The sequence below is a fragment of the Camarhynchus parvulus genome, chromosome 2 (genome assembly GCF_901933205.1).
Source record: "Camarhynchus parvulus chromosome 2, STF_HiC, whole genome shotgun sequence".
In the NCBI taxonomy this organism is placed as follows: domain Eukaryota; kingdom Metazoa; phylum Chordata; class Aves; order Passeriformes; family Thraupidae; genus Camarhynchus; species Camarhynchus parvulus.
Window position 1 is genome coordinate 31,246,353 of NC_044572.1, and position 10,199 is coordinate 31,256,551.

Genomic DNA, 10,199 nt, shown 5'->3' on the forward strand with positions numbered 1-10,199 from the left:
CTCCAGCCCTCCTTCATTGTGGGCTTGCAGGAATGAAATAGTCTTTGACAAAATTTAGTCATCTTCATCTTTAAAAGATTGTTTGCTTCAGTGGCAATGAAGTCTATCACCCTGTCAGGGCAGTAAAAAGGAGGGGTGCACACAGCTCCCTAACTACAAAAAACAACTAAGGCATGAATGGATCTCCAGAGCTATTGTGATGTCTGGAATACCAGACATCGGTAAGTCAGTACCATGCCTCATGCCGCACTGGTTGATGTTTCCAAATCCATCTTTACGTGCAACCCCTAGAACATATGGCAACAATTCACCTTGGCATTGGTTTAATTGATAATATTTTAAATTTATGGAACAAGAAAAGTCTTTTAAGGGCAGGAAACCCTTTGGCAAAAGAAAGAAGAATATTTGCTTCCTACCCAAGAGTTTTTGTTTTTACCACCATGCCAAGGTCTGGAAGATGAACTATTTCCACAGGACTATTTGCAGAAGTTCTTTCTGCAGATCAGAGCCCACCTGGATGCTGGATGCTAATCAATGCTCATTTAAAAAAGGTTTTGGTGAAAAGGTTATACAGGCTGGGAGGAGGTGAAAATTCTTCAGTCGGAGTTAGTCTTTCCTACTCATTTCCCCCCTGAGATAAAACATTTCTGCAGGGTGCCCAAATTCGGATTTCTTTGCTCTAAGAACACAACCTCAAGTGCAGCAATGTAAGAAGCTGAGGATGAATTTTTCACCACTGTAAGTGTGGAGGGTCTCAGTGGTTGGCTGCTGTTAGAACCAAGCCACTCTTGCCTACTGCTGGACATCGAACTGCCAACTCGCCCTACTCTCACAGTGGTCACAATTTTCTCTACCTTGGGTAGAGTGTGAAGTCCCAGATGCATTTCATTAAACAACTGTCATGTCCAACTCTCCAGACTACAATACCTCCTGAAGGCCTGAATGCTGGCAGGTGTGAGGAATCCCTAGGAATGGTTACAGAAGTTGGTGCATAATGCCCACACACGTGATCGCACATGGCTTCATTTCTCAGCCCAACCTTTGGCCTCGATTACAGCAATTTGAAGTTGTAATTTAAGCAACAAAAATTAAAAATCTAATTACATATATTTGGGGGGTTTCTGGGGTTTTCTTAGGCAACTGGAAGCCGACTTGCACTGATGACTATGACTGTCTTTACCCTTGTGACTGCCATCATTATTGCATTTGCATACGGCTGGCAGCTAACTTTGCTTATCTTGGCCTGCATTCCTTTTATTGTTGGTGCAAATGCTGTGAGTGCCAGCTCTATGTCTGGTCATGCTGCAGAAGACCAAAAAGCTTTGGAAGAGGCTGGAAGAGTAAGTTCTTCAGTTTTAACTACAGAGTACTGTGTGAGATCACTTATAAGGACAACACTGTAGTTATACTATAGCTGACTCAATTGTCCAAGATAAATGAAGGGTGTTGAGAGGAATATTAATATATCTTCAAGAACAGCAAAATACAGATAACACAAACCATCTGCAAATTAGAATATAAAAATGTATTTGAAAGCCTCAGTAGTGGATTTCTGGGCCGTGGCAGCTGCAGCAGAAGCAGCCCCAGCACTGGTGCCTAGGGTGAGCAATGTGGCTCTGCACTGCTCTGCTGCAGCCAGAAGTGTTTGCAGCATTGATACCTTTCTATTCTGTCATAAAGGCAAGCCATTAATGTGCTCAAGAGTTTCAGGGCACTGCCTTCACTCACCTGATAGTGCTCTTCTAGGAGACAGAAATAGTCCGTGCAAAAGAGCAAGCTGTGTCCAGATTACTAGTGCTTGTCCCCATGTTATTAAATTTGGTTTAATTCTTGAGGGCCACAACCCATGGTTAATAAAGACACTGCTGAAGAATACTTTCATTGCTTAGGACTTTTCTTCATCTTCATCACTACTCTTAAACAAGCACATTCTGATCTAAAATAATAAATGCTAGAGAAGAAATCTAGTGTTCAGAAGATAGCTTGAAGATTGCAGTTGTAAGAGACTACCTCTTATTTGTTTAATCTCTTTGTTTAGATTTCAACAGAATCCGTTGAAAACATAAGAACTGTAGCTTCACTGACCAAGGAAGAAGCATTTTATGAAAGATATGTTGCTTGTTTGAATCATACATATAGGTGGGGTTTTTTTCTTTACAGTGCACTTTAGTCTTTCAGATTTACTGTAAATACCTTTCTTGGAACCTAGCCAATACCCAAAAGACTGGGAAGAATATCAACAGCTGTTCACATATCTTTGGAATTTGTATAATCTCTATCTTTTAATATACATTATTAAGTGTAGAGTGAAAAAAATATTTGCAGGATTTGTCTTTTATTATGCAAACACTTAAGAAGCTGCATTCTCTGCACATGTGTTATAGAATATTGTGTTTGCCTACAATATGGGATATATGTTCACTCTATGTCAGTGTATTGCACTGATGCTACTTAACTTAGGAACTAACAGTTCCATCACACCCTTTATAGCATAAATAAGTTTTATTCCCCTCATATGACTTTGAAACCTTAAAAAGAACTTCATACATTTCCCTTGTTTGATCCACTACATCCCACTGTCTTTTCTCTGCTGAAATGCATTTGAATCATTACAGTTGCCAGATGTTTCTAGCTCCATTTTATTTAAATAAAATACCCCAAAATCGAAATTGCTTCTAATGTAAAAGAAGGAATTGAAAGTGATGTATTGCACAATCTGTCCTCGACCAAAATAGTGTTAAAATTCAATGTCTGGTGAGCTGCTAAGAGCCCAGATTTGGGCAGGATGCTTGCTTGGACTGTCACAGGTCTGATTTACAGCTCAAACTAGAAAGGAGATTTCCTCTTCCTCTGAGAGCATCCTAAACAATGAGGACAGAGAGTTCACCAGATTGTTATTTGGTGTGTTTTCAATTAGCTACACAGAATGAAATGCTTCCAGAGGGATAGATTGAGAAATCATGGTATAGTCTGAATTCTAGTGGGGATACCCAGCAATGTATCTGTGCTCCGCTCAGATGGGATGAGCTGATGGAAGCCTGCAGGCAGCTCTCAGGCCAGGCTTAAGCCTAATTGTTTTCTTAATAAAATGGGTCATATGGGGTAGTTATTAACTTATTTCATTTTAACTAACTGCTCTAGTGACCTGTCCTGCTATAAAAGCAAAGGAAGGGGATTCAATTTAACATGACTGAGGATCAAGGTTTTCATTGCTTTCTGTCCTAAGGGTGGTTCTATGTCCTGAAGCCAGGGGCTCTTAGGGTCTGGCAAGGATTGTTTGTGAGTGTGTGTGTTGTGGGCTGATTTGTTGTGGTTTTGGGGGTGAGCTGGATTGCTTGAAGATTTTATTCCAGAAGTCTGGCTATCCCCCAACCAGTGTCTGTTGTTTCTCTTTTACAAGTCATTTATGGAAAGTCTCTTCTTTTATCAGAAAATCTCTGAGAAAAGCTCCTTTCTATGGATTTACCTATGGAATAGCTCAATGTTCAGAGTACTTTATTAATGCAGCAGTCTTCAGATTTGGAGCATGGCTCATTGCTAATGGTCTGACCAACTTTGAAAATGTCTTTATGTGAGTATACTTTATAAAACAAAAAAAGATCAAAATTAGTACGCAGTGTAGTGATTTCAATGCATGCAGATTATTTTATCAAATTACAGAGGTAATGGGGTATGGGAATCCAGGAATTCAGTCTGGTTGGAAGATTTCTTTGGGCATAAGGGCTGTTTTGGGGAAAGGTGCTCCTTTGGACAGCGAAACAGCAAAAGTGAGCAGCAAGATCAGCATATCTACTCTGGAGAAGCCTTTGCCCTTTGACGTCCCTTGCAGGCAGAGGGTGTTGAAAAGAAAAGTGATATGATACTGCTGTCCAGCTATACAGTAGCTATGGGAGCAAGCTGACCTTCCTAGTACTGGATGACATCTTGGAGTGTGAGGAACTCCAGAAACATCATAACCTAAAGATGCTAAAAAGCTTTATTCTGAAGGTATGTTTTATGCAGTGGGAAGCAAATGCATTGTTCCACCTGGAATGAATCATGCTTTGTCCTTTGCTTTTTAGAGTCTTCTCTTCTGTCATATTTGCAGCTATGAATGTTGGGCAGTCTTCTTCCATGGCACCAGACTACGGCAAAGCTCGAGTGTCAGCTCAAAGAATCTTTCAGCTTTTGGACAGAAAACCTCTAATTGACAGTTACAGTGAACAAGGTGAAAAATTGGTAAGGGTTGTGTTATTTTGCATGGGAGCTTGGCAGGATATTGGAGATCTGTTCCTTTGGGGTTTGGGGTGAATTTTTTTGGAAGGAGTGTTCTTTATTTCACAGGAAAAAATGTTGTAACAAACTAAATTAGCAATTATTGTCAGGAATTGTATTCACAGGTTACACCCTAAGAAACTGGCACCTTTCATGACACCTTAAGAAATAGGCACCTCTATTTCTTAGGGTGTCACAAAAGGATTCTGAATTAGGCTGACCTACTTGTGACTTGAAAGGAGCCTACAAGAAAGATGAAGAGGGACTTGTTACAAGAGCATGTAGTGACGGGACAAGGGGGAATGGCTTCAAACTGAAAGACAGTAGACTCAGATGAGATACTAGAAAATCATTCTTTCCTGTGAGGACGGGATGAGTTGCACAGAGAAGCTGCAGATATCCCATCCCTGGAGGTGTTCAAGGCCAGGTTGGATGGATCTCTGAGCAATCTGGTCCAATGAAAGCTGTCGTTGCCCATGGCAGGGGGGGTTGGAACTAGATGTTCTTTAAGGCCCCATCCAATCCAAACCATTCTATGGTTCTGTCAAAAGGCAGACACTATATAGTGGCACTGACTTATTTAGGGACCATATTATTTCTGGGTTTTAGACAAAAGTGTATGGCCTTTAAGGTAGTTTTTCTCTAAATGATTAAAAAAATACTTTTCATTCTACTGACTCACAGTATAAATGGCTTCAGGAAAACACTGATAATGTTACTTCCAATAAAAAGTTTTGTTGTCTTTGTAAGAGTTTATAGGAGAAATAAAATACTAATGCATTTTCCTAACTATTATGTAAATAAGATAGATTAGTTCCTTTACAGACAGGCACTTTGCCAAAAGCCATCCTATTCCATCTGTGGAAACTTTTACAATTAAAAATGTGCTCTTGTGAAGTCAAAATAAGCTTAATGAATAATTTAGTTTGCTCTAAAGTTGGGGGAGGAAAGACAACAATCAAAAACCAATAAAAAGTGAAAATCAGAAAATACTCAAAAATTCCCCGGTGAGCCTTGCCTCTAAACCAAAATTGTCATTGGGGGGCCTGACCTCAGCACTTGTCAAATTTCTGCATGTAATGCTTTCAAATTACATGTTCTAGAAGGATTACAATGGCATATCCAGGTTCATCTAAATTTAAAATTAACCTCTCATGCAGTTTTAGAAGGTAGCTCCTACTCAGGAAGACATAATCCAGTTTTCTATAACTTCAAGCTCATATACAGGATTTTCAGCCTTTAAAGTTCTGAGCATGCTTGCATATTTTCTTGAACCAGGCTTCTCTGACACAGACATTGAAAGACTTGGCAGAAGGTCTCCAGTAAAATAAAACTGAAGTGAAAACATTTTTATTGTAGACTGGACTTAACTGCCAGTGATGACTATGACTTAGCAAAGAAAATGTTTGAGTCCATCAAATTAGGTTAATACCTGCTGTGAGAACATCATGTTAGTAGTATTGCTGGCATGTACAGGGGGCTGGCTCATACCCCAAAGAACAGGACAGCTTTGGCGTGTTCCCCCTTTCTTCTACTTGTTCTTAAATATCAACCTGCCTAGGATGTCTAATTAACTATCACTGCTTTTTTAAACACAGCTTGTCCTTTGTGCTCGTGAATAACCTACTGAAGAATTTAGCTGTGCTATCTTAATCTCTAATTTTGACCATGTGTTACATTTGTTCAAATTGTGCTACCTGCAGGGCAAGATCAGGAAAGCAAATGATACAGTTTATGTCACAAGAAGTATCTCAAATAAATCTATTAGAAATGAAAAATCTGGATATTTTCTAATCTTCTTAAGAAGGTGGTTGAGCACTGGAACAGGCTCCCCAGGGAAGCTGTCACAGCACCAAGCCTGACAGAATTCAAGAAGTGTTTGGACAATGCTCTCTGGCACATGGTGTGATTCTTGGGAATGGTGCTGTGCAGGGCCAGGAGATGGACTCTGATCCTGGGGAGTCCCTTCCACCTCAGTTTATTCTGTGCTTCTGTGATACTCTTTTCAAAGATTAAGTGAAAAAATAGACACAAGAGATGCAGAAAACTTCTCCAGAAGAATGCTGTGACTTGAAGATCATCCTATAACTAGTGATACTATGCTCAGTCCAATATGTCATTTAAAAGAATTTCAAAAGCACTTTTGAAAACACCTTCCCAAACTTTTTTGGATCTCTCACTTTAATAACCAAGTCTTAACAAGTGTTGTTATAGTTAAGGCTAATAATGTTAATATGAGCATGTGAACTCTCTACTCCTTTTCAGAGCCATTTTGAAGGCAACATTGAATTCAGAAACATCCATTTTGTATATCCAACAAGGCCAGAAGTTCAGGTTTTGCAAGGACTTAATGTGAAAGTTAAAAAAGGACAGACTCTGGCATTAGTAGGAAGCAGCGGCTGTGGCAAAAGTACCTCCATTCAGCTCTTGGAGAGATTTTATGACCCTGTGGAAGGACAAGTGGTAAGAATAGATTTGTGTGGCTATTAATAGTAATTAGATCTACAGAGCTCTTTATGTGCCAAGGTTTCCGAGGCTTTTGACAAGCCTGTCAGTCCCTCTGTTGAGATGCCTTTTTTTAGAGGTGTGAGTTAGAGGCTGTGCCTCCAGTGGATCTGTAGATGATCCCCAAACCGCTGTCATTGCCTGGCCTGGGCATTTGCCCACATGTACCAGCAGTGGCATCCATGCTGGCACAGGGTGCATCCTCAGGTCACAGATCTTGCCTGGGAAAGGAATGACCAGGTCTGACTGCATTTCTTCCCCAAGGCTCCTCACACCCTGGTCAGACAGGGGCATAACACTAATGTATCTTGCTTGTCAGTGTGTAAGTTTTCTTGCTGATATGAACTAACACATTAGGGACAGATATATGCTTCAGATAACACAAATGTAATAGATGTCATTGTTTCATCATCATGAGGTCCCAATGGGCTTTTTGATACAACCCTTGTTAATGGGTATAAAAAAGTGGAAAGAAACCTCCTTTGGAGGTTGCAAGATCGAAAGGCCTACAGCTGAGGATATTTATTGTTGTGCTCAGCTCCTTAAGGGGCAAGAGGCAGCATTTCCCATGAGCTTCCTGGTGCTCCTTGTGGTCAGTAGGGCTGGAAGAACCACAAGAACCACCTGTTATCTGCAGGTTGTTTCTGCTTGCTAGCAAATGGAAGCAAAACACAAAATTAAAAACTAATGCAGGAAACTATTTTGTCTATTCCGCTGGTTCATTTTCATTTAGCATGCAAAATTTTACCTGATTACATCTGGTAAAATAACACATAATGGGCTTTGTCTTAGAATTTACACTTCCTGTTTACAGCAGATATGTGTGGATGAGCTCAGTAGCCAGCTTGGCATAATGTTTCTGTTGCTTTTTCTAGCTAGCAGATGGATTTGATACCAAATCTCTACATTTACAATGGCTGAGGTCCAGGCTGGGCCTGGTGTCACAGGAGCCCATTTTGTTTGACTGCAGCATTGCTGAAAATATCCAATATGGAGACAACAGTAGGGTGGTTAGTCAGGAGGAAATTGAAGAAGCAGCTAAAGCAGCAAATATTCATGCCTTCATTGAAAAACTGCCAGAGGTAAGAGACAGTGATCTTCTCTTCACAGTGAGATCATATACTTGAAATAATATAGAGATATCAAGGCAGTGCTCACTTTTGTTTTCCCTAATATAATAACCTTTATGTTTTTAAATGTCAGTGTTTCAAGCTTAAAATCCTTTTTAGTTTGTTGAAAAAAAAGCCGATGTTTTCATAATTACAGTGGTATACAGCCCACAATATTTGAGGAAGTGAGGAGAGGGAAATGAGAGGATGTTCTATGTATAAGTAAGTGCTCATAATAATTTTTTTCCATATTTTTCCTTTGACAGCAGAAACTCTTCAAGTTACTCTGATAAAGACATCTTATTTTTCTAAAAAAATTTAGTAAAATAGTCTATTTCTAACTGAATGGATATGCATAGAGAGTCTTTCTTAATAAATACAAAGGGGCAGTAAATCAAAAGTGAATAGCATGGCGTTTGACCTTCATGTTTGACAAGAATTTGGTTCTAACAAGGAAAAATGCTTTGATAGCTTGTTTTCACTGTAGTTCTAGGTACCTGAAACTGAGGCAATAATGCTGAAAAATATTTCATTTTCATTACTACTAATAATGTTTGAGATTCTTAATTCACAGGCAATGCAACTTCAAATTCTTTGTGAATATGTCAGTAAGAATTAAATCGTTAGTTAATCTTATGAACATACGCTCTTTGGATGCCTCACTCTGGTACCATTCAAAACCTATTCCAGCCTTTGAGGGAGTAAATTTTCAGACTGGCTATGAGTATGTGTGGCTGTATATATAACTGCTTGTACTAGAGATGTTTATAAAGCCTTAGCTTTCTTAAAACCACTTGCACTATTCTTTCTTTCAAGATGAAAATGCTTAACTTTTATAGCCGGGAATAAATTTTATTTCTCTAATCTTCCTTCTCTAAAAGTATTCCCTGGTGATCTTTTTTTTTTTTTTAATATCCAGAAATATAATACACGGGTGGGTGAGAAAGGGACACAACTTTCTGGAGGTCAAAAACAAAGAATAGCAATTGCCCGTGCTTTGGTTCGTAATCCTGCTGTTCTGCTTCTGGATGAAGCTACCTCTGCTCTTGACACTGAAAGTGAAAAGGTGAGTGATTGTTATGTGAAATGCTTATGCCTATGTACATGGCTAGTTGCTCTCTGTAGAATAAAATTAAAGCAAACATGCTACAAATGCTCAATTGTGAAACAAGTCAGGTGTATCACAGTAGCTTTTTCACCTGAAAGGTTTGAATTGAACTCTAGTAGAAAGATGTTTATATTTACTGAATAAAAAGTAGAAAAAACCTGAAACTTTAAGTATAAAACTCCACATTAATCTGATACATGTCAGTTTTCTTCCTATCAGATGTGTTTGATAGAAAATACTGAATTTGTCTTCTGACCCAAGCTGGGAGCCCAAGAACCCACTTCTCCATGTTTCACGTTTGTTTGATCAGGCTCACTGACCTCAGCGAGAAATCCTGTTGAGAAAAGGTCTCCCATGTGCACTGACCTATATATCTGTGGGGCATGTGATAAGAGAGTGAGGAAATCAAAGGTAGTTCCTAGGACAAGGGAAGGCTTTTCAGGTGCTAACAGTATTGCTGTGTTCTCTGTGGACAGATTGTCCAGAAAGCGCTGGATAACGCCCGGCAAGGTCGGACCTGCATCGTCATTGCCCATCGCCTGTCCACCGTGCAGACAGCCGACATCATCGTGGTGATCAAGAACGGCAGGGTGGTCGAGCAGGGCACCCACAGCCAGCTGCTGGCCAAGGAAGGACACTACTATGCCCTTGTAAACGCACAAGTCTCTAATTAGTACTACTTGCTGAATTGTTGGGGTTTTTTATTTTGTTTTGGATTTTTTATGGGAAGACGTTAAAATCTCTACAGAGGATTACTGTGGCTGTACTTGTGCTGACTGAGCAGGACCTGTGTTGCAGCCTGGTTGCTGTATCCAGTGTAGCCCTTGGCCCACATATCCATGGGGATGAGCAGTACGTTCCCGGTGCTGGGTCACAGAAGGGGCACAGAGGAGTCCTAGGGACTGAATGTGTTGAGCAGTTTGGTGTGTGACATGCTCTGCAGGGTGTCACACCTGGTGTAGTCTCAGCCACAGCTCAGGTGGGTACCCTGCTCTCCCTGTCCCCCCAAACCCTGGCCCATAGCAGCTGCCATAGGCCACGGTGATAACAGAGTATGGGAGCAGTTAAGCATCATGGATAAACAAAAAGCTGATGTTTGTGATTGCTCTTTGGGTTGCTTCATCAGCCAGATGAAGTCATAAAGTCTTCTTTAGTTAAAGATGATTATCACTGAAAACTGAGATTCCAAAAAAAATTACATTAAAGAGAAAGATATTGATGCA

The 10,199-nt window shown here is 40.1% G+C and overlaps 1 protein-coding gene across 1 annotated transcript in view; it reads left to right on the top strand.

The window, feature by feature from the left end:
* The window catches only part of ABCB5 (ATP binding cassette subfamily B member 5), a 32,783-nt gene extending 23,133 nt beyond the window's left edge, over positions 1-9,650 (top strand). The window contains exons 21-28 of the mRNA XM_030968954.1: positions 1,137-1,340; positions 2,039-2,139; positions 3,431-3,571; positions 4,062-4,218; positions 6,520-6,717; positions 7,635-7,841; positions 8,788-8,934; positions 9,453-9,650. Coding sequence (XP_030824814.1) covers positions 1,137-1,340; positions 2,039-2,139; positions 3,431-3,571; positions 4,062-4,218; positions 6,520-6,717; positions 7,635-7,841; positions 8,788-8,934; positions 9,453-9,650 — 1,353 coding nt within the window. The remainder of the gene's footprint in view (positions 1-1,136; positions 1,341-2,038; positions 2,140-3,430; positions 3,572-4,061; positions 4,219-6,519; positions 6,718-7,634; positions 7,842-8,787; positions 8,935-9,452) is intronic.
* The last annotated feature ends 549 nt before the right edge of the window (positions 9,651-10,199 follow it).